The sequence below is a fragment of the Salmo trutta genome, chromosome 31 (assembly GCF_901001165.1).
Source record: "Salmo trutta chromosome 31, fSalTru1.1, whole genome shotgun sequence".
NCBI lineage: Eukaryota > Metazoa > Chordata > Actinopteri > Salmoniformes > Salmonidae > Salmo > Salmo trutta.
In genome coordinates, this window is record NC_042987.1 from 37,944,994 (window position 1) to 37,969,360 (window position 24,367).

Genomic DNA, 24,367 nt, shown 5'->3' on the forward strand with positions numbered 1-24,367 from the left:
GGGGTGGAGGCCTGTATTCCTACCTTAGGGGTGGGGTAGAGGCCTGTATTCCTACCTTAGGGGCAGGGTGGAGGCCTGTATTCCTACCTTAGGGGCGGGGTGGAGGTCTGTATTCCTACCTTAGGGGCAGGGTGGAGGCCTGTATTCCTACCTTAGGGGCGGGGTGGAGGCCTGTATTCCTACCTTAGGGGCGGGGTGGAGGCCTGTATTCCTACCTTAGGGGCAGGGTAGAGGCCTGTCTTCCTACCTTAGGGGCGGGGTGGAGGCCTGTCTTCCTACCTTAGGGGCGGGGTGGAGGCCTGTATTCCTACCTTAGGGGTGGGGTGGAGGCCTGTATTCCTACCTTAGGGGCGGGGTAGAGGCCTGTATTCCTACCTTAGGGGCGGGGTAGAGGCCTGTATTCCTACCTTAGGGGCGGGGTGGAGGCCTGTATTCCTACCTTAGGGGTGGGGTGGAGGCCTGTATTCCTAACTTAGGGGCGGGGCGGAGGCCTGTATTCCTACCTTAGGGGCGGGGCGGAGGCCTGTCTTCCTACCTTAGGGGCGGGGTGGAGGCCTGTATTCCTACCTTAGGGGCGGGGTAGAGGCCTGTATTCCTACCTTAGGGGCGGGGTGGAGGCCTGTCTTCCTACCTTAGGGGCGGGGTGGAGGCCTGTATTCCTACCTTAGGGGCGGGGTGGAGGCCTGTATTCCTACCTTAGGGGCGGGGTGGAGGCCTGTATTCCTACCTTAGGGGTGGGGTGGAGGCCTGTATTCCTAACTTAGGGGCGGGGCAGAGGCCTGTATTCCTACCTTAGGGGCGGGGCGGAGGCCTGTCTTCCTACCTTAAGCGCGGGGTAGAGGCCTGTATTCCTACCTTAGGGGTGGGGTGGAGGCCTGTGTTCCTACCTTAGGGGCAGGGTAGAGGCCTGTATTCCTACCTTAGGGGTGGGGTAGAGGCCTGTGGTCCTACCTTAGGGGCGGGGTGGAGGACTGTGTTCCTACCTTAGGGGTGGGGTAGAGGCCTGTCTTCCTACCTTAGGGGCGGGGTAGAGGCCTGTGGTCCTACCTTAGGGGTGGGGTAGAGGCCTGTCTTCCTACCTTAGGGGCAGGGTAGAGGCCTGTGGTCCTACCTTAGGGGCAGGGTAGAGGCCTGTCTTCCTACCTTAGGGGTGGGGTGGAGGCCTGTGTTCCTACCTTAGGGGTGGGGTAGAGGCCTGTCTTCCTACCTTAGGGGCGGGGTAGAGGCCTGTGGTCCTACCTTAGGGGTGGGGTAGAGGCCTGTCTTCCTACCTTAGGGGCAGGGTAGAGGCCTGTCTTCCTACCTTAGGGGCAGGGTAGAGGCCTGTCTTCCTACCTTAGGGGCAGGGTAGAGGCCTGTGGTCCTACCTTAGGGGTGGGGTAGAGGCCTGTCTTCCTACCTTAGGGGCAGGGTAGAGGCCTGTGGTCCTACCTTAGGGGCAGGGTAGAGGCCTGTGGTCCTACCTTAGGACGGGGTAGAGGCCTGTGGTCCTACCTTAGGGGCGGGGTAGAGGCCTGTGTTCCTACCTTAGGGGCGGGGTAGAGGCCTGTGTTCCTACCTTAGGGGCGGGGTAGAGGCCTGTGTTCCTACCTTAGGGGCGGGGTGGAGGCCTGTGTTCCTACCTTAGGGGCGGGGTAGAGGCCTGTATTCCTACCTTAGGGGCGGGGTAGAGGCCTGTCTTCCTACCTTAGGGGCGGGGTAAAGGCCTGTATTCCTACCTTAGGGGCGGGGTAGAGGCCTGTGTTCCTACCTTAGGGGCAGGGTAGAGGCCTGTCTTCCTACCTTAGGGGTGGGGTGGAGGCCTGTGTTCCTACCTTAGGGGTGGAGGCCTGTATTCCTACCTTAGGGGCGGGGTAGAGGCCTGTGTTCCTACCTTAGGGGCGGGGTAGAGGCCTGTGTTCCTACCTTAGGGGCGGGGTGGAGGCCTGTATTCCTACCTTAGGGGCGGGGTAGAGGCCTGTGTTCCTACCTTAGGGGTGGGGTAGAGGCCTGTGTTCCTACCTTAGGGGCGGGGTAGAGGCCTGTGATCCTACCTTAGGGGTGGGGTAGAGGCCTGTATTCCTACCTTAGGGGCAGGGTAGAGGCCTGTGTTCCTACCTTAGGGGCGGGGTAGAGGCCTGTGTTCCTACCTTAGGGGCGGGGTAGAGGCCTGTGTTCCTACCTTAGGGGCGGGGTAGAGGCCTGTGTTCCTACCTTAGGGGCGGGGTAGAGGCCTGTGTTCCTACCTTAGGGGCGGGGTAGAGGCCTGTGTTCCTACCTTAGGGGCGGGGTAGAGGCCTGTGTTCCTACCTTAGGGGCGGGGTAGAGGCCTGTGTTCCTACCTTAGGGGTGGGGTAGAGGCCTGTGTTCCTACCTTAGGGGTGGGGTGGAGGCCTGTGTTGGCTGTTCGGTACAGACTGGTGACTTCTCTGAAAAGAGCCAGCAGGACATACAAGGTCCGCCTCCTTGCAGGTGCAGTACATCTCTACAACAAAACAACACACAAAGCGGAGGACAAATTCACCAAACATCCATAAACTCTAGGTTAGAAATAGTTTTAATAAAACACACACACACACACACACACACACACACACACACACACACACACACACACACACACACACACACACACACACACACACACACACACACACACACACACACACACACACACAGTGGTATTGAGTTTAGTGGAGTTAAACTAATACCTGACAGGTATCCTCAATCTCCTGCACACTGTCCTCTAGTACTGCTTTGGCAACAGCCTCGCGGATATCCTGGTAGTCGTCTCCATAGACGAGATACTGGTCCATCTGGCCAACATCTTCATTCTGCATACAAGACGATGGAAGACCCTGATATCTAGAACATCGTCCTTCACAGTACTAGCTAGGAAATACACATCATTGTATCTAACCCGCTCAGGTCCTCTTTAGAAACATGTTTGTAAACAATAGAGAACAGGAAACAGGACCGATGGGTATTTTCAACAGTTTAAAACAAAATGGGGTTGTATGAAACGTTTCATGAAACCCTGTGATGTACCTGCTGCTGCAACTCTTCAGGAAAAAGCCACCTGTACTTCTCTGTATCCTTCAGCATTCTCTGGACATACTCTACACCGTGCTGGCTGCTGACGTTGCGGATCAGGTAAACCCGGTACCAGTCGTTCTTAGTCTCCTTACACAGGCTCCTAACAGCACACAGGAACTCCTCGACCACATCCTGAGGATTTTCACATTCCCCTGCACACAATGTGAGGAACCGAGGACAGATCTTGGATCAGTCAGTCAAAGTGATTGCAAGCATTCTTTATAAAACATTCTGTATATAAAAAAAAAAACTATCATTAATTTACACCAACAAGCACAATTTTTAAAGCAACAAGGATCAGAATTCATGACGCCATATTGACTGAGTGTTTTTACCAGACTGTATGCTATGGAGCAGGTGTGCAGCCATGTCCAGGCATAGACGGACCCTCGCGATCTGTTGCAGGTACTCTATTGTGACGGTCTCAGCCGACGCAGTGACAAAGTCCAGGAAGTGACGCAAGAACTCAGTCTCATTCTGCAGGTAGGCCTGCTGATCTGCAGGCTTCTGGCATTCATGTGGCTTTCTGTCGAACATGGAGTCCTGCAGAAAAATAGTTATAAACATCTATTCTATTTATTTAACCTTTATTTATCCATAAAGTCCCGTTGAGGTTAGAAGACCTCTTTTACAAATAGCACTCCATTGATTTAGGGTGAAATCCTGTCAGATCCTACCTCAAGGCAGTTGATGTAGAGCGCATAAAGTTCATTTTTATCCTCAGCCTCTAGAATGTTGCTCTCTTCTATCAATGTCAAATACTGCTGCAGATATTCTTTGACGTCATCAAAGCTAAAAACACAACAACAACAAAAAATAGTTAATTTTCAGTCAAATGTTTGATAACATCTGAAACCAACTGAATTGCGTTGCTGGTTACAGCAGCATTGCAGTGATACACTACATGACGAAAAGTATGTGGACACCAGCTCGTCAAACATCTCATTCCAAAATCATGGGCATTAATATGGAGTTGGTCCCCCCCCTTGCTGCTATAACAGCCTCCACTCTTCTGGGAAGGCTTTCCACTAGATGTTGGAACATTGCTGTGAAACTTGCTTCCATTCAGCCACAAGAGCATTAGTGAGATTGGGTACTAATGTTGGGCGATTAGGCCTGGCTTGCAGTTGGCATTCAAATTCATCCCAAAGGTGTTCGATGGGGTTGAGGTCAGGTCTCTGTGTAGGCCAATCAAGTTCTTCCACACCGATCTTGACAAACCATTTCTGTATGGACCTCGCTTTGTACACGGGGGCATTGTCATGCTGAAACAGGAAAGGGCCTTCCCCAAACTGTTGCCACAAAGTTGGAAGCACAGAATCGTCTAGAATGTCATTGTATGCTATAGCATTACGATTTCCCTTCACTGGAACTAAGGGGCTAAACCCGAATCATGAAAAACAGCCCCAGACCATTCCTCCGCTTCCACCAAACTTTACAGTTGGCACTAAACATTGGGGCAGGTAGCATTCTCCTGGCATCCGCCAAACACAGATTAGTTCGTCAGACTGCCAGATGGTGAAGCGTGATTCATCACTCCAGAGAACACGTTTCCACTGCTCCAGAGTCCAATGGCGGCAAGCTTTACACCACTCCAGCCGACGCTTGGCATTGCGCATGGTGATCTTAGGCTTGTGTGCGGCTGCTCGGCCATGGAAACCCATTTCATGAAGCTCCCGACAAACAGTCCTTGTGCTGACGTTGCTTCCAGAGGCAGTTTGGAACTCGATAGTGGAGTGTTGCAAACAAGGACAGATGATTTTTACGCGGTATGTGTTTCAGCACTCAACGGTCCCATTCTGTGAGCTTTTGTTGCTTACCACTTCGCAGCTGAGCCATTGTTGCTCCTAGACGTTTCCACTTCACAATAATAGCACTTACAGTTGACAGAGGCAGCTCCAGCAAGGCAAACATTTTACGAACTGACATGTTGAAAGTCACTGAGCTCTTCAGTAAGGCCATTCTACTGCCAATGTTTGTCTATGGAGATCGCGTTGCTGTGTGCTCGATTTTATACACCTGTCAGCAACGGGTGTGTCTGAAATAGCCGAATCCACTCATTTGAAGGGGTGTCCACATACTTCTGTATATATAGTGTAAAAACAACAATCTTTTCTGGTTCACTCACGTGTACTTGAGCAGAAGCTTGAGTATCACTGATCGCACCACAGGATTCTTGTCCATAGACTCATCAAATGGTGAGAAATCTTTGGTGTGTATCTGACTTTGTGCTGGTACAAATATAATACAAATCAGAACACAGATAAAAACATTTTACTGAGCCACAATCTTCCCTCTGGTCTGTTTAATGCTTAAAATGTCAAAAAGAATACAGGAACAAACTGAATCTAAACTCTATATTTTTAGCTAGTGTGTGTGTGTGTGTGTGTGTGTGTGTGTGTGTGTGTGTGTGTGTGTGTGTTGAGGGTACCTCTGATGAGTGGGATGGGTTCTGTCTCAACCATGAGGAAGGACAACAGATGCAGGATGACACCTTTTGATGGGGGGATGTTGTCCTTGAAGCACACAGTAGTGACCAGGTCTATGAAAAACGCATTGCAACTCTGCCTGAACTGAGCGTTTAGTGTGATGCAAGCTCTGCAAAACCATAGTAGACAGATTAGACAGATAAGACGGTGAACAGGGAAAGACATGTCCTTTATCATTGGTTATCCAGATTTAAAAAAAAGGGTAAAACACACCCACCTTATGTCCTCAGACACTTTGACCTCGAAGTCATCTGGGAGTTCGTGTTTGCACATGGGGCAGTACATTTGGCCTGTGTTGAGACATCCTCTGACACAGGTCAGACAGAACATGTGGTGGCAGGGCAGGTCCACGGGATCTTGTGGTTCCCCCATGCACACACGGCACTGGAAACCAAACCTAAGAGAAAAAAATAGCTGCCGTTATTAAACATCAAATTCTGTATACAGCTTATCAACCACAGCGAATAATGTAGACATATAATATGAATAGACTTTTACACTAAATAAATTATATCATATAGACTTACTTGCAAATCAGATCACTTGCTTTTTGCTTGCAAGTCTTCAGTACTGTAATGATGGCCGCAAATGGTTCCTCCAATTTTACGTCTGAGTTTTTTGCCAGAATCTGCCACACGAGATAATTAGCAGTCACATAGATTAGTTAAAATGACATCCAACCAATTGAGTTGATTTCAGTTGAAATGTTTAAAAAAAATGACAGTTGTCGCCCATCACTCCCATTGGTTTTTAGCTAGTGGTGTCAAAAGTTAGCTGAAGTTCCAGGGTTAGGAACCGTTTAAACATTCACTTGTAAAATACTGAATTTATCCTTTAACCACAAAGTTCAATGCAATGACAAAATTGCAATGCGTTAACATAGTTCAAGAGCTCAGGTTCACATTTACATTTATTTCCATCCCATATTTCAGGTTTAGCAATCATCAGACTTAAACTAGGTATTAACAAAGCACAAATGTAATTGGTGGCATGTTGACTTAAAGAACAAAAATATATGATATAAACTCACTTTGCCTATGGTACGAGTGTGATCAAGGACCAGAGACTTGAGCTCCCTCTCCTCAGACTCAAAGCCTATCAGCATGTGTTCCACAAACAGAAAGACGATGCAGATACGGTTCCAATGATTCCTAAAAACACAAAACAAACAAGGACAAATCTTTACTTATATAAGTTTTACTATGTTCTACATTGTATCAAAACACAAACACAGACATCAAAACTATGAAATAACACATATGGAATCATGTAGTAACCAAAAAAAGTGTTAATTCCAAATATATTTTATATTTGATATTCTTCAAAGTAGCCACCCTTTGCCTTGATGACAGCTTCGCACACACTTGGCATTCTCTCAACCAGCTTCATGAGGTAGTCACCTTGAATACATTTCAATTAACAGGTGTGCCTTGTTCAAAGTTAATTTGTGGAATTTCTTTCTGTCGTAACGCGTTTGAGCCAACCAGTTGTGTTGTGACGAGGTAGGGGTGGTATACAGAAGATAGGGCTATTTGGTAAAAGACCAATTCCATATTATGGAAAGAACAGCGCAAAGAGAAGCGAGAGTCCAGCATTAGTTTTAGATATTAAGGTTTCTTCAAGTGCAGTCACAAAAACCATCAAGTGCTATGATGAAACTGGCTCTCATGAGGACCGCCACAGGAAAGGAAGACCCAGAGTTACCTCACTATAGAGGATACGTTCATTAGAGTTAACGGCACTTCAGATTGCAGCCCAAATAAATGCTTCACAGAGTTCAAGAGACACATCTCAACATCAGCTGTTCAGAGGATATAGCGTGAATCAGGCCTTTATGGTCGAATTGCTGCAAAGAAACCACTACTAGAGGACACCAACAAGAAGAAGAGACTTTCTTGGACCAAGAAACATGAGCAATGTTCATTAGACCGCTGGAAATCTGTCCTTTTCTTTGTTTGACGCAGAGTAGGTGAACAGATGATCTCCGGGTGTATGGTTCCCACCGTGAAGCATGGAGGAGGAGGTGTGAAGGTGTGGGGGTGCATTGCTGGTAACACTGTCAGTGATTCATTTAGAATTCAAGGCACACTTAACCAGCATGGCTACCACAGCATTCTGCAGCAATATGCCATCCCATCTGGTTTGTGCTTAGTGGGACTATCCTTTGTTTTTCAACATGACAATGAACCAACACACCTCCAGGCTGTGTAAAGGTTATTTGACCAAGAAGGAGAGTGACGGAGTACTGCATCAAATGACCTGGCCTCCACAATCACCCGACCTCAACCCAATTGAGATGGTTTGGGATGAGTTGTACCGCAGAATGAAGGAAAAGCAGCCAACAAGTGCTCAGCATATATCGGAACTCCTTCAAGACTATCGGAAAAGCATTCCAGGTGAAGCTGGTTGAGGGAATGCCAAGAGTGTACAAAGCTGTCATCAAGGCAAAGGGTGGCTACTTTCAAGAATCTAAAATATATTTTGATTTGTTTAACACTCATTTGGTTACTACATGATTCCTTATGTGTTATTTCATAGTTTTTATTCTACAATGTAGAAAATAGTAAAAATAAAGAAAAACCCTTCAATGAGTAAGTGTCCAGATTTTTGACTGATACTATATATTTTTGTTTTTGCTTTTTGAATATCATGGATATGCTTGCTTTATTACTTCATTCCAACATGTGTGGATGGACTAGCACCTTGAATTCAGAACTTTATACAGTGAAGGTCTTCACCTCTTTCGCAATGCATATTGACTTTCTTAAAAAACAAAATGAATAAAGAAAGTCAAATGGCCCTCTGTAGTCTTTCAAAGGGACATTTCCCTCACCAGATGTAGTCAAACAGTTCCCGGCTCCTCTCTCCATACTGCTTCAGGCTTCTCTGGGAGCAGACCAGCTCCATAGACCCCTTCAGTCCTTTCACCTGCTTCAGCCAGTCCTGGCACTGGGCATCAGAGTCCAATGTATGGGGTTCCAGGAGCTCAACACAGGCAACTGCTGCATAGACATCCATAACCTGGCAGAGGAGTGAGACAGAAACATGGTATAGTTACTGGCATGTTTACTATGACATTTCTATCAGCATGTTGGCAGCCTCATTTCAATACAGTATATACTGTACATAACCTGGTAAAAGTTCAACTACCATATATACTGATGTTCTACTACTATCATACATTCATATATACTGTATCTTCAACTACTATCATACATTCATATATACTCTATACAAACATTTGGCACATAAAAAAACCTGATTTCTCAAAACTAAATGCAGCAGTGTGTGGAAAATATATGTACTTAGCATCTCTGGGCTGTCCTTCACTAGTGTGATTCTTACCATCTCTGGGCTGTCCTTCACTAGTGTGATTCTTACCATCTCTGGGCTGTCCTTCACTAGTGTGATTCTTACCATCTCTGGGCTGTCCTTCACTAGTGTGATTCTTACCATCTCTGGGCTGTCCTTCACTAGTGGGATTCTCTGCAAGTGAGGAACCACCTGTGGTTGCAACGACATCATTCTGGTGAGGTTGTGCAGACGGGTACGGTACATGTTGTAGGCAGTGTGGATCAGGGGCAGGGATGGAATCTCTTCACTTGAAGCTTTTCGTCGCCTCTGGAGCTCATTCACACAGCAGCTCAGGGCTTCACACAGATGCTGGGAAAATAGTATTACATATATTCATTAGGATCGCCTAATTGATGGGTAGCCATATTATTATCATATATGACAGTAAATAGAAAGGACCTTTCTATAAAATGGAACCTATTGTTTTACGATTTGTATGTATTGAAAACATGATGAGCAAGTCATACCTTTAACTCCCCCTCCGAAGCCACGTTCATCGTCATGGAAATGAAGTCCTGCAGGTACCTTTGGAAAAATTCCCTCTGCAGTTTCTCACCCAATGTAGCCAGATACTGACCAATGGGGATTTTCTCAAAGAACAGCCCGACACGTCCTCCCAAGAAAAAAATGGTAAAAGATTGAGTTTATACAACTAAATACTATAAGTAGTCCACATGAGAGTTAAGAAATACACCTTTACGAATAATGTATTACATTTGCATAAACTATACAATTGTTATCTAAATGTATCGTTCATTTTTTAAAGTCTGAATTAAGGCATTCAATTATTTACTTCCGCTCTGCTGAGTTTGAATCAATAGTTCATCCAGGATATCTCTGATCCTCCAGCTAAAGGGCATAGTGCAGCACATGGTCCTCTCAGCTATGACATGGCTCTGCACAAGGATGGTCTTAGACTCAGAACTGTGGGAAATGGGGAGTCTGTTAGCAGTGACATCTACCTGTTCCACTGAGACACACCACAGGCTACATAAAACCTTATACATCATACAAGGACTCCAGGCAGTCCAGTCGCTTTCTTAATCCAGTATGTGTATCATCATCATCACACATAAATCACTCACTTGAGATCAACGTTAGGAATATCAAGCATCTCGTTACTGCCGAATATCTTCAGCCACAGGTTTCTGACTTCCTCCCCACTGTTGCTGTCCAGCAGGAGGTCAAGATTACAGTCCCTGTCGATGACTGAGACCAACTGGGCCAAGAGGGGTGTGACCACTGCTTGGATTCTCTTCCATAGAGTTTGTCTGTGGAACAAATACAGTATGAACTGACTATACTTCTGAACAATGACAAGACCAAATAATAATTTGAAAATGAATGAAATTATAGATTTTCCATTTGCAGAGTAGTGCAGTATCATTGATTAACATACGTGAATGTTCCCCCCTCCTGAAGAGCATTGATGTTGGATGCCTCCGTTAACACCCAGTACTTGGGGGAAGGGATATTTCGCTCACGGTTCTCCAGTAGAGAGTGAAGGCGGCTTCTCAGGGTTGTCAGGAACGTAGCTTAAGGGCACAATACAGAGATCAAGCATATAAATTCATGTAAAAGCCAGTTACCTTTAGTTGCAGTATTTGTCTGCTGTTACGATCTGAGATAATTGTTCGTCTCAGATGTTCTATTTTTTGATCTAGAGCCCCTTTCTAATGAAAAGTACAATAGTAAATTATGGTAGAAATACTATAGTATTCACTGTAGTGTTTTTGCAGATTTGACTGCATTTACAGCTAAATATAGTATAAATTACTGTAGTAAAATAAAAACTGTAGTAAATACTATAGTAATGAATGTAGTGTTTTGGGGGATTGTAGTATACTGTAGTATTTACTGTAGTGTTTTTACAAAAAAGTAGTATTCTCTGTAGTGTTTTGCTTACTTTACTGTAGTATTTGCTGTAGTGTTTTTTGTGTGGAAAATACTGTAGTATTTACTATAGTTTTCTACAGTATACTACAACATTCGATAGTAAGTACTACACATGATCGAGGGATACTACAGTGTGTAGTATAGTATTCTACATTATACCACAGCATTGTTGAATACTTGCTTCTGATTGGCTAGAACGGCATTCTAGAATGGGCATTAAAACCAGATAATGGACAGTTGGAAAATATAGAAAATCGGGACACCTACACATGCAGACCGTACTTGCTACAAAGTTACAGAAAGCTAAACCAACAACCACACAAACCAAAATAGGATACATTGTAAACACAGGTCCAACAAGGAAAAACTCATCTAGTTAGCTACTTTTTTTGGAGCATCTGATGACTTAACATGGTGAGTGATGAACATTAATTTCCCTCGTCACTACTGTTGCAGTCATGACGCAAGTGGCACTATGCTGTCAAATCCTCCCAGATGTTTCTAGTTTAGTGGCACTATGCTGTCAAATCCTCCCAGATGTTTCTAGTTTAGTGGCGCTATGCTGTCAAATCCTCCCATATATTTCTAGTTTAGTGGCGCTATGTTGTCAAATCCTCCCACATGTTTCTAGTTTTTATTTACAGGTTCAACAAATGATTTAGCTAGTGTTTGATATGTAATGCAATCTCCTTGTAAAGAACGGTGTCAAGTGTCCTGACAAGGCAAACACTTTTCTAGCTATGCCAGGCAAAATCTGGCATCATCAGATTGTTATGGATGTATCCAAATGAATGTCAATAGAGAACAGCTTAAACAAACGCAAATGCAGATACTTTGCTGTTATTCTGGCTGCAGAGTTCGTAACTGTGTTAGCCGTAGCTATTTGGCTAGTAAGCAAAAAAGGATAAGAACATTGCCAGTGAAAATATAGAAGAAACACATATAGAACCATCAATATCAAACAAACAACTGGGTCGCGTCTCTAGCAACCAAAAGGTGAGAAAGTATTCATTTGTTTTTATAAACATTTAAATATCAACTTTTTTTTTGTTCTACCGTTAAATGTGTGCTTTAATATTCTTTTCTTTGGCAACTGTGGTATAACCGGTATAAAATGCCTCCTTTCTGAACATTACATTGGAAAAACGAACTCCGCAAGAGGACTCGGCTCTGCCTTGTGCCGCTGCCTCGTCCATTATTTCCAAGGTAATGTACGGGAACGTTGGCGTTTATCCCTTACACATAATACAACATTCTATAGTAAGCGCTACACAATCGAGGGATACTACAGTGTATACTACAGTATACTGTTCTAGTTTATTACAGAATTCTATAGCAAGTACTGTAATATTTTATAGTGATCTGTAGTATTTTTTTTTTTTTCAAGTGAGAAGGTTCTAGGTCTTGTCTTTAACCACTGCAACTACAGTTAACACACTGGAAATATTGTTGGTTAGTAACCTTTCAGGTCCTTGCTATCACTGAAATTACGGTAACACACTGGAAATATTGTTGGTTAGTAACCTTTCAGGTCCTTGCTATCACTGAAATTACGGTAACACACTGGAAATATTGTTGGTTAGTAACCTTTCAGGTCCTTGCCATCACTGAAATTACGGTAACACACTGGAAATATTGTGGGTCAGTAACCTTTCAAGTCCTCGCTATCATCCAGAAGTGTCAGCAGGATCTCAACTCTCCTGGTGCTGAGAGCTCCACTGTCCTCCTGGTCTCTGAGCATGCTCACTGCACTCTGCACACAGCTTCGCACCAGATCTGTGGCATCAAACTCAGCCTGAAACAACAACAACATGCTCACATGAATAACACACCCATACCTTGTTAGGTTTACAGAAACCAGAAGCACCTGCATATCATAATTAAGAACTGCAATACAAACTTGTATACAATATATAGTATACAATACTTACAGAGTGCTCTACCCCATGTGCCTCGATGTATGTGTCATCTGTTTGCATTGCTGGAACAAGAAAGAAAACTATGAAAAAACGAATTATCTAGGATTATTTACAGTCAATTCCCAACTATAGCATTTGTGCTACTGTGCATAATAACAGTTGGTAAAGCATGGCACTTGTAACGAAAGGGTCATGGGTTCTCTTCCCACTGGGGCTACCCATAAAAAATTGTACTTAAGTAATTTTGGATATTTATCATTTATAATACGAGTAAAATGTACCCTCGGATGGCTCTTCAATTTTCTCAAAAAGTTGGCTGATGGGTAGCTTTCTCAAGGACTGGACATCTGATACAAACTCTTTGGATTTTCTAAGGTCGTCAATGTGAACTGATTTCCAGGGTCCTTTGCAAAGAAAAAGAGGATGGAAATTGCATACCGGTAAATATTAAAGAGAAACCGGTATACTGCTCTTGCTAGTATCACTGTTCTTTATTAAACTTTACGCATCGGCCTCAAGGCCTTTGTCAAAGCTCTGACGATACGTAAAGCTTGATAAAGAACAGTGACGCTAGCAAGAGCTGTATGCTGCTCCTCTCTTTTCTTTCAGTGTTATTTCAATTGTTACCATGCACCTACGAAAAATGATTGCTCAGATGTGCAAGTGCCTTTTTTTGTATTTTGAATACCGGTAAATATTGAAAGCATTTCAGAACAGATCATTTCTTTGTGGGATGCTAGATCATACTATTAAATCGGCCTGTTGTATAGCATTTAACAGAACTCACCTCCATGAAATCCAACATAGGAGGTTCCACCTTTAATTCGGGGCAGTTTGGTAACAAAGTACACAAACACCCTTCCATTGTCAGCATCTTCTTTTGATTTGTTTATTTCATTTATGGATGAATATCTGAGGAGATTCAAAGATCAAACATTTAAATGGAAAAAAATACAACAACAAGTATAACCTAATACTTCAGTTTAGTTCTCTCCAATAGTTGTGACGAGAAATCTAAATGAGAATCACTCACTTGGCAGATGCCAGAATGTTCATGCTCTGGGAGTCCTCATCATAGTCTGTTTGGATGATGAGGACTTTGTCGGCAGATGTGGAGTCAAGAAATTGCCTAGAGAGAACACAGTTATTTTCCTAATCCTGTACCATTCTTATGAATGATCTACAAGGTTACACACACACACAAGTGATACAATTAGGGTTGCAAAATTCTGGTTGCAAAATTCTGGTAACTTTCCCAGAATTCCCAGGTTTTTCCAGAAATCCTGGTTGGAAAACGCCTGCAATCAGAACGGAATAAGCAGGAAATCCAGGAATCTTCCAACCAGGATTTCTGGAAAACATTTTGGGAAAGTAATTTGAATTGTGCAACCCTATATACTGAGCTTCTCTTCAAAATGTTAAGCAGACCTGATTTCTTTAAGGAAGGAGTGCTCTGTGTCAAACTGTTGCAGTGAGAGAAGCTTGACGTTGCAACGCTCTGTGATGTTCTGCAGCTGATGGATATCTGCTGCTGTCAATAACCGGGAAAATGTTGTGACCTTCAAAAAGAGCAAAAAAAAACGATTTATGAGCAATATAAGATGCATTCTATTCAAGGTATATTCTTAAAAAGATAAGATTCAAGTGAATTACCTCTGTAAAGTGGTAATGCAACCATTCCTCCTCTTGTGTGTGAGAGGCAATGAAGTCTGCCAGGGAATGATGATTCTGCTCCTCAAAATAGATTTGCGTCAGGTACTCGGTCTCATCATCAGATAATTTAGTCCCGTCAAGCCGAATGACAGAATCTGGAGTTGCACAGTTCAGCATGATAAGCTTGGCTTCATCCAGGACTCTCCTCTGAGTGTCAGATTCGTCAGACTCGGTTTTCATCTTCTCAGTCACTTGCAGGACCACAGAGGAGCATGTGTCTGAGTGGTAGCCAATGAAGACATCATGTGGCTTGTAGCGGTCTGTCTTGGACTGCTGACTTTTCAAGGAGACAAACTGTTTGACCCATTCCTTTAGTTGTTCGACAATCTCCGTCTGGTCCTTCTTGAGAACAGTGTTGATGTCCAGGTAGTGCTTCTCCAGACGGTTTATCAGAGGAATTGGGAACTGCTTGTAGACCACCTCTTTCTCTTCAATGACAATTAGCCGGAAGTCTTTGTGAACTCTGCACTTCACACGATGGGTTCCCAATCCAAGATCGACATACTTCTGACCCCCAAGTGAAACATAATACTGGTTGAGAGCGTCGTAGAGACTTTCGTACAGATTCTGAAGGTTCAGAAGCACAACAGTCTGGCCAGTTTCCATGCAGATCTTCACTCGGTTGATATTTCTACAGATCTGAGTGTACTCTTGATCCTTTGGGAAGCTTGAACCAAAGATGATCTCTGGATGGTTGTGGTCTGAGAAGAATGTCTGCTGGAGAATCTGGAGGGCTGCATAGTTTTTGGTGAGGACAAGGAGATATCGGCACTCCTCATCTTGGTAAATGGAAACAATGTTTTGTTTCACCAGATCAATAGTGCTGATGCCATCCAAATCAGGTTGAATGGATTGGCCCGGCAGCTCTTTGGTGAATATACGCACTGCGTCCACATCGTCCCTTCCACTGAAGTTCCTTAGGACTGCTTCAATGATTTTACCTGTACTGGGGCTCTGCTTAGAGGCCTTGGTGATGGCGAACATCATCTTCACCAGACTATAGTAATCTCGTAGACCAAAAAACCCTTTGCCTTTCTTGGAAGTCGTCATATATGCTTTTGAGAAAGGTGTGAAGAGGTGCTTAACCTTCTCGAGTATCATCTTGTCAGATGAGCATATGCCTTTCGCACTCTCGAGTAGCTCATTTTGGTCTGGGTCACCACGGGACACAAAGAGGCCTCTGTTCATCTTGGCAGGGTCCAAGGCCCAATTGGAGATGCCAATGAATCCAACTCTCTTATGAGGCAGTGGCTCATCATCAATGCAGCCTTCCTCCAGTAAAGGGTGCAATGTTTTCAGAGGCATTTTTGGGGAGTCCTCTGCCAAACCAATCTCATCTAGCACAACAACAGAGATGTACTCCTCCAAATTCTTGCTCTCTTGGAAGCGGGCACATTGTCGGAATGTGTTGATGATGCCCTCTGGCGTGGAGTGAGGGCTGCACTGGAAGGACACCAGGTGTACCTGTTTCAGCCTTTTGTACAGCTCAGAATGTGCAGCTTGGCCCTGCATGGCATCTGCAACCAGAGTTTTAGACAGAGATTTGGAGCTCCCAGGCTTGCCAACCAAAAACAGGGGGATTCGTAACTCGATACAGATCACCATCATGAAAACATTCTCTTTCAAAGCCTTGTTTCTTGCTATTGTCTCTCCCATTGGGACACCACTTAGGAGAAGGTCCTGCATGACTGAGATTTCCTGCTTCATCTTCTTTGGGGTGACTTGGGGAAGGAATTCGCAGATTGCGGTCTGGTATTCACCTTTTGTTTCTAGACAGGCTTGATAACATACACCAACAGCCATCAACAGTGACCAATCAACTGGATCACTGGCAGGTGAGTGTAGCTGGTCACTCCTGCTCCTCTCCTCCTGGGGTTGTTTCTGGAGGAATGTCTTTAACTCATCCTGAAACAATGAGTGGTTGTTGTAGAACCACACAAATACTTGCATGCAGCGCTCCACATCCCTGAGACTGACAAAGCTACATTCATCTTTCTTCTTTCTCATAAATCCCTGTGATGACGACAGCACATCAGTGATCATCCTGATGGATCCTCTGTTGATTGAATTTGTTTCCACAACTCTCTGTACAATCTGCTGGATGTACATTTTCTCTGTTTGATCACTGAGTTGCCCAAAGTCCCACACCAAAGGGATCATGCTCGGGGGCAACACTTGGACCCTATACACCAGCTGACGAAGAGGGATTGATCCAAGTCTTTCTTCAGTCTCTTCAGCTCGGACCCTGTACCCCAAACCAGCTGCCTCCAGCCTCTTGATCATCTCATCTGTGTGTTTCCTGTAAGGATTGCACGCAGCAATGATTTTCAGGCCAGTTTGGGAGCTGAGTTGTTGTCCTTGCACAGTGTTGTCACATAGGATCTCCTTAATGCTGCTTATTGCTTCAGTGGTATTAGCTTCGTCGAGGAAAAGAACAGAATCAAAATCATGTTTCTCTTTATTGGCAACCGCAATCTTCTCTGCCTCCCGCACCTTGTTGTAGATCATGTCAGATGTAGTTCCACCGTGAACTTTGACGAGTTTCATGTTCTCCGTGGGCGCCCCACTCCTTCTCAACTCACACAGGAACTTGATGAGCCGTGTCTTCCCACAGCCAGTCTCCCCCATTATGATGACTGGAATGCCACACCTGAACCTCATGTGAATGGCCATCATCTTAAGTATGTTGTCGGTGGTGAGCTCATACGTTTCATCAGGGTCTGTTGGCCACTTGGTCCCCAGCACACTACATAGACGCTCAATCTTATCTGCTCGAGAAAGTTGGTCAAAGTCGATGTTAAAGGGAACTCTTTGATGTCTGAGGCCATTGTATAGGTGTTTGGTCATAATGTTTCTCTTGATTACTGCATTTGTTGATGGATTAATAGCGTCAACCCCATTTTGCTCGTTCAGCCGTAGGTGAAATCCAATGAAGGTCATGGACACATGGTCATCATTGAAGAAGATGTATGGATGCGGTTCTGATTCCCATCTCTTCCTGATGAGGAACGGGGCTAGATCTCTTTCGTTTAGTCCGGTGTCCATCGGCTGCCTCCCATGGCTCTGGTCAGCGATGCAGAGAGACGGAGTGGCAAAGTCCTTGGCCATCAAGATCATGAAGTCAACCACAAAGTTTCTGAATCCCCTAAGAGTGTCTCCAACAAACTCAAAGTTGCAGAAATCTGATGTCTCACAGTCTAGCAACTGAAGATTGAGAAATCCAGCAAAGTTCTTCAACTCTGCCCAGGATGGATCAATTATACCACAGTAGATGAAGAGCATTTGAAGACACTCTGCATGAGTTCCTTCAACTCTTCGGTAGTTGAAGCTGTCGAGATTTTCACCCCTATGGAACCGTGTTAGATACTGGTATGGTCTTTGAAAGGTCTCACTCCTGAAACACTGGTCATCCATGAGTGGGTCCTCAGTGTCCAGTACTGGATCGTCTCCATTTCTCGCTTCTAACCCCATAACCTCTTTTGGTGGACGGCAGAGGACCTTAGGAAAGACCTCAAAGAGAGGAAAGTGTCCATTTGGATCCTAAACAGACAAATACATGTCATATTAAATATTTTGACAAACACTATCTCCATGACAAAAATGGGTTGTCTAACAGAAAAAGTATTTAAAGATATATTTATTAAATATTGTTGTATTTTGTTCATTAGTCCACTGTTGATATGATCCCAAAAAAGTGTGCATGTCAACAACAAAAAGTATTAAGATAAAAGCATTTTCTGGACAAAGCAAAAAGTGTGATGAAGAAAAATGCATCATATGAAGCTAAACGCAATGCTAATCGTAAATCACTGTAGCCTAGTAAACAAAGTCAAATCAAATCTTGGGTTGCTGACTCCACCCCACAGACTACTTTCAAGGTAAAGAAAAGGTCATGTTTTTTCATGTGAAAAGGTCTATCCCCCTTAATAATATATTATATATATAGTTTTCCTAAAATAGTTGGTTAAAATTACATGATGCACACTAGATGATGTCATCAGTGTTTTCAGATAATGACATCGGAAAACACTGATCTTCCTCTTATCTTTTATGACCACAATTTTTTTTCCATTTAACACGCTAGCAGCTAGCCACTGGTCAGCGTTTGGTAGGGCTATTTAACGGTATACTTCAAAACGTTTCACGTGACATGACAAAAAAAAATAAAAAATTGATTGACACTTACAGATCTTGAAGCATGTCTGAGTGGTTCATTGGTGGATTGTAGTGTCTCAATCACATACAAGTGCTTGTTACTGCATTTCCACATCAGTCCATCGGAATCCGTCAGGTAACGCAGGAAGAACAGTTTGAATAGAAATTCATGCAGGCCTTTCTGTACCTGGAGAACATCAAAAAGCACGCATGTAAACCTCCTGGCACAGAAAAACATCAACTATTTTCAATATTTTATTAATACTAGGAATATTTACCGAGGATGTGACATCAAAATGAAAGACTTTGTGTTCCTTGCTCTCTGGCGTTTCAAACATGGACTGAAGAATGATATGCTCATCGACCTTGGGCTCAATTAAGCGAATGCATTTACGGAATGTGGTTCCCATTGTCACAGTCCCCTCCAGTTTTTCATACAACCTCTGTATGTACAGAGATTTTCCTATAAATAAATAACACATTTGATTCAGCTCTACAAAGACCTAGGTCAAATGTATGGGCATTGAATAATTTCTGATTAAAGAACTCATATATGTGTTGAGAGTATAAACTATTACTATTCCTGAAACTCAAGACTTGCAACTGAAATTAAAAATGCAAGTTTTTAAAATAACACATTCATAATATTAAATATACCAGGGTTACATTTGAAACCCCATGTTTGGCTCTGTGGGACTATATAAAGTAAAAAAAATTCAGTATGGTATGACTTACCAACTCCAGCCCTCTGGGAAGACACAATCCCAACAAAGTGTCGACCTTTGAACACAGATGCCGCACTGGTCTGGTGTGAGGGGACAGTGTAATGCCTGGACAGGTATCTCTGAATCCTCTCAAGAGACTCCTGTGGCACCACATTCCGTTTGAACTGACTGAAGGCAGAGGGGATGTAGGTGTGCTCTCTTTCTGCGCTGCAGATGATCACCAGCCTGTAGTTGCTCCTGGAACATGAACTCAGTTTCTGAAATAACTTCTCCACTGCGTAGCTCACCTCATAGCTCAGCTGGTCTGCGAAGAGCAGGGTATAGATCTTCTCACCCAAGTAGCCTGGTGTGAGACATCGCCGGAAGAAAAGCTCCACCTGCTCATAGGACGTGGCAGGGGTACACAGGAGGACTTCATCGTAGGTAGGCAGCTGCTCATAATCACTGGTCATATACAAGCAGATGCTTGAAGTCAAGATTTCATCTTGTGGGCAGATTATGAGATTAGGTTGACAATTGAAGAGGCCTTTTGGGAGCTTTCTCCGGACTGTATTCTCACTTGGCTCTAAAAGCATGGGTTCTTCATCATCTTCTTCCTGGTTCTCTTTGTTGGCCAACATCTCTAGCAATCTACCAAAGCTTCTGGTGTCTAAGGAGTCCTGGAGAATGCTCCTCATATCTTTCATGTAAGCATCCCAGACCAGATCCAGTTTTCGTAAACCAACAGCCTGGTCTACAACACTCTGCAAAACATCAATGGCACAATTTCCCTCACCAGCAAAAGAAGAATCAAAGTCTCCCAAGTCATTATGATGGTCAATGAATGTCTGAAATCCGATGTCTTCATCTTGCTGAGTATCTGTCATGCTGTTCTGAAAAGTCATCCATGTCTCCCACACGTCTGACGCGGAGCAGTCAGGTTTGACGAAAGACAGCATCATCAACACCTTTTCATCCAATTCAGTGTTCAAATTCTTCTCTGTCAAAACATTACAAAGGTAGACGATCTGCTCTGCTGTGTAATAGTTAAGGTAATAGTGCTGAGATCTTTGTTTGTCCATGAATTTGTTCCAGTCATCCAAACACACCTCTATCTTCCTGCACAGGTCTGTAAGATGGTCCATTGCATTGCCCTCCACCATTATGTTTTGTAGAATGTTGCCAAGGTTGAATTCCATTACGATACCAGTATCACTTTGAGTATTACAGTTAATCTTAGCCTCCCAACACCTAAAAAGTGGGTTCCCAGCTGCATAAAGATCTACAAATGCTACAGCTAGCCTCTGGACACTGTCAAAAACCTGAGAAGATAAAGCAAGTTGTTTAAAAATTCAGTTTCTGTACATAAAATCATATATTACAAATAAAATATATAATCTCAGGAATGTTAATTTAAAGATCCTGTGATAGCACGATATTTTCAGTAATTATTATTTCAGGTGTGTGATGATCCTCAAGGTCCCCAATCACATTACCTCAGTAAAGTGATCAATCTGGCTTTGTTCCCCCTTTCCAGACATCAGCATTAGCTTGTTCTGCAGATCTCTGAGGTCTTCTAAAGAGTAGTTGCGCATCTGATCTTCCTCCTGCTGCTCTGGAATCTGCAGCTTCAGGGCAGTGTCTAAACGCAGCTATTGAAGAAAACAAAAAAAATTGACAAGATCCAATATAAGAAGCATCAATCTATTTCTGCGGGTATTCAGGAAAGTGCTTACAGATATTTGTTAAACAATAGCAGAAAGAAATTGAAGACCTTGTATGAGTACAAACAGACAGCAGTGCTGAGCGATTACTGCCTTCTGAGGTTGGTAATCGCTCAACACTACTAGACAGTAACTTCTTATTAACAAAGATACATCTTCCAACAAACTAATAGAAACTCATCTTTCAATTGTTTATAAACACAGTAACCTTCCTAATTTTATTGAACATACCTTCTTCTGGTTTTGTGCACTGATAATGTAGATGCCTCTTGTGTTGATGGATTTGGCCAATGATAGAGAAGAGAGTTCCACAGAACCATGGCTGTCTTTCACCGTTTTCAGCCACTCCAAATGGCGTGCAGTATCCCGCTGCAATCAGGGAGTAAACAATTGTGAATATGGGTTTAAAGAATTATTTCTGTAGCTCAGTCTGTAGAGCATGGCGCTTGCAATGACACGATAGTGGGTTCGATTCCCGGGTCCACCCGTAAGTGAAAAATGAATGCACACACAACTGAGTGGTTTTGGATAAAGCTATCTGCTAAATATATTACATTATATATTATATCATGTCCGGTAAATGGTGCTCTGCAAATCAAACACAATTATGAAAGTGTAGTGCTGAAAATCCATGATCTACAATGTTGAAATACAGGCCTCAGTCCTTCAGGTTTGACAAGCTTTTCCCAAAATGTTAAATATGTCATAATTATCATAACATCTAACCAGCTTATATGGTATGTTGCTGTCATTTCCAAGCGCCTTCCACAGTTTTGTCAAAGCCTCCTTGAAGGCATGAAAGTCGGCATCTGGTGGAAGCCCATAGAGCATGGAGGAGTAACCAAGAACAGCATCATGGAAACAGGCTACACGGTCCACATCCAAGTCGTTCTCTCCGGCGGAGATGGAGGCCAGGTCAACAAACACTTTCAGCTCGTTGATATCTGCAACAGCAAAGAAAAACTGTAAGTTCATTATGGGAAACCATAACTAGTTTAGTTTGTTATAGGAAACCCTAACTAGTTAAGTTCGTTATGGGAAACCCTAACTAGTTAAGTTAGTTATGGTAAGCCCTAACTAGTTAAGTTAGTTATGGTAAGCCCTAACTAGTTAAGTTAGTTATGGGAAACCCTAACTTGTTGGCTACTACTGGTGCTGCTCTTTTTCTGCCTTGCCTTCTGGTATGACCTCACCTTCAAGAGCTTCTTTGACCCATTTGACAAAGTTTATCCTCAGTCCGAGCTCTCGAAGACACTGTCTGCGAGGTTCTGTGATGTCCTCAAGATCTTTCTTGATCTCCAGCAAATTGTCATCAATGCGATTCAGACTCTCTTCCTTAAAGTCCTCAGTATTCTGGAAACACCATAATAATTTATATGAATAGACTTTAGTAATGCTACACTCTTAGAAAACAGGCTTCCAAAATGGTTCTTCACTGTCCCCATAGGAGAACCCTTTTTGGTTCCAGGTAGAACCCTCTGTGGAAAGGGTTCTACACTGAAACCAAAAGGGTTCTGTAAAGGGTTATCATTTGGGGAAAGCAGAATAACCCTTTAAGGTTCTAGATAGCACCTTTTTTTTCCTAAGAGTGTAGAAATGCTTAATATATTGAACCAAGATCACTTTTGTGAAGTGAGAATTTTTCCAACTCACCATATCAAGCAGTGTCTGTAGCACTTTGAAGTCCCCTTGAGGACAGATAGTCTCTCTGACATCCATAATGACCTTGGCTGATTCCAATGCTAGATGAAGGTCATGGTATTGTTGGATTTGCTGGATCCTTCTCTTGATCCATCTTCCATCATCAGATGAGATGATCCTGCACATGATCTTCAGATCTTTTTCCATGTCTTTGTACTTGCCTTTGTAGGCTTCAAAGATGCTATCCACCTCCTCCAATGATATCGTACCAGATTTCAAACTCTCATAGATCCTCCTGTAATTATCGTAGCAACTCTGGAATATTTCGCTGTGGATCAGATCGAGAGTGTACACTTCTGTCTCCCTCTCAGGCTTTGGTTCTATCTCATCTGTGTCAAGTTGGTTGTGTGAAAGCTCTTTGGCTTGGTTCTCCCAACACATAGTGAAAATGTAGCTGTCCCTGATAGCATGTAGGCTAGATGCCATCTGCCTGGTGTCATCACACAGGTTGAAATATGTGACCACCCCAGTTACATCAGAGGAGTCATGGTCAAGTCTGTGAACTTCCATGAAATCATCCAGCGTCATCTGATCTATGTTCTCTTGGTTTTTGTGCTGCAGCTCTCTCACATCGACTGTGGATTAATATGGTATTTATGAGAACCTTAACCATGTCAAGTCATAGGGCTACAATTTCCTCAAGCAAAGAAATATAAGCAATGAACAAAATAACTATAACAATCCAAAATTCATGGTGATTTGTGCATTCTATAACTGAATCACACAGTTTACTTAAACTGTGGTTAAATATATCGTCTCTTTCTCAGGGAAATCATTTGCACCTATCGGTCACTGGCGTAGCACACAGCCCCCACAAGGCAGGGAGGCCCACGAGCTTTGGGGGGTCGGAGGTCCCCCAGATAGCACATGAACATGTCATAAGTCATGACATTAAATTTTTTTATTACAGGAAATTAGCTTTAAAACTGCACAATTCTCTCAGCCTCATGGCAAAATGTGTAGAATAGCAGGAAATTAGCACAGCGACTCTTGAAAGTAGGGACAATCCTTGTTAGGGACAAGTAGGGTCAATCCTTATTTTTATTGTTGGAAAAAAATATTTTGTTGCATTATTTGAGCTTAAAATGTACATTTGGGGGAATTATATATGGGAAAATATTTGGGGGAATTTTCAAAATACTTTCAATATTATTTATTCATTTCCATGTTAGCTCTACGCCTGGAAATGCCCTCATCCGAAGCAAAGGATCCCAATTTCAAACTCTCTAATAAAAGTGTTTAAAATAAATAAAGAGCTGCAGGGGGGCCCAGAGTGAAAACGTTTGGGAACCCCTGGGGTAGAGAATCATTATACCATATAAACCGCTTTGAAATATCTTCTCCATAACCAAAAATATTATATTTTCATCTGTTTGAAGCTGGTGTACAAAACCGAAAGTAAAAGACTCAAAAACTAAAAGTTAAGAACGGGAAACATAGAAATAGATCACATAGAACAGATCGACCGCTTCTTAAAAAGTCGCTGCATGGTCAATCCGACATCTGTGTTGGCCGTGCAGCATTTACGGTTATGTCCTCTGTATGAAGTCAGGGCATTCATGCTTCATGCACTTTGCTGTGCAGCGCAGAGCGGTTGTGAAGGAAGCCCTCTGCATTGTTACAACATTTTAGAGGCG

The 24,367-nt window shown here is 43.4% G+C and overlaps 1 protein-coding gene across 6 annotated transcripts in view; it reads right to left on the reverse strand.

Moving 5' to 3' along the window:
* Positions 1-24,367, reverse strand: part of LOC115170165 (E3 ubiquitin-protein ligase rnf213-alpha) — a 66,675-nt gene that overhangs the window by 21,932 nt on the left and 20,376 nt on the right. The window contains exons 20-51 of one of the 6 annotated variants that reach the window (XM_029726517.1): positions 22,683-23,305; positions 22,223-22,382; positions 21,756-21,973; positions 21,261-21,398; positions 20,802-20,957; positions 19,337-20,627; positions 18,880-19,064; positions 18,633-18,788; positions 14,387-17,986; positions 14,162-14,292; positions 13,767-13,862; positions 13,521-13,645; positions 13,015-13,137; positions 12,746-12,795; positions 12,465-12,609; positions 10,318-10,453; positions 10,004-10,189; positions 9,712-9,842; positions 9,386-9,534; positions 9,018-9,227; positions 8,875-8,981; positions 8,398-8,586; positions 6,595-6,715; positions 6,092-6,192; positions 5,782-5,961; positions 5,507-5,673; positions 5,204-5,306; positions 3,753-3,867; positions 3,411-3,618; positions 3,028-3,227; positions 2,691-2,813; positions 2,354-2,464 (exon numbers count right to left, since the gene is read on the reverse strand). In XM_029726517.1, the coding sequence (XP_029582377.1) occupies positions 2,354-2,464; positions 2,691-2,813; positions 3,028-3,227; positions 3,411-3,618; positions 3,753-3,867; positions 5,204-5,306; positions 5,507-5,673; positions 5,782-5,961; positions 6,092-6,192; positions 6,595-6,715; positions 8,398-8,586; positions 8,875-8,981; positions 9,018-9,227; positions 9,386-9,534; positions 9,712-9,842; positions 10,004-10,189; positions 10,318-10,453; positions 12,465-12,609; positions 12,746-12,795; positions 13,015-13,137; positions 13,521-13,645; positions 13,767-13,862; positions 14,162-14,292; positions 14,387-17,986; positions 18,633-18,788; positions 18,880-19,064; positions 19,337-20,627; positions 20,802-20,957; positions 21,261-21,398; positions 21,756-21,973; positions 22,223-22,382; positions 22,683-23,305 (9,734 nt within the window). Of the gene's footprint in view, positions 1-2,353; positions 2,465-2,690; positions 2,814-3,027; positions 3,228-3,410; positions 3,619-3,752; positions 3,868-5,203; positions 5,307-5,506; positions 5,674-5,781; positions 5,962-6,091; positions 6,193-6,594; positions 6,716-8,397; positions 8,587-8,874; positions 9,228-9,385; positions 9,535-9,711; positions 9,843-10,003; positions 10,190-10,317; positions 10,454-12,464; positions 12,610-12,745; positions 12,796-13,014; positions 13,138-13,520; positions 13,646-13,766; positions 13,863-14,161; positions 14,293-14,386; positions 17,987-18,632; positions 18,789-18,879; positions 19,065-19,336; positions 20,628-20,801; positions 20,958-21,260; positions 21,399-21,755; positions 21,974-22,222; positions 22,383-22,682; positions 23,306-24,367 lie in introns of all 6 variants that reach the window. The other 5 variants (XM_029726518.1, XM_029726514.1, XM_029726515.1 and 2 more) reach the window with 5 other exon arrangements.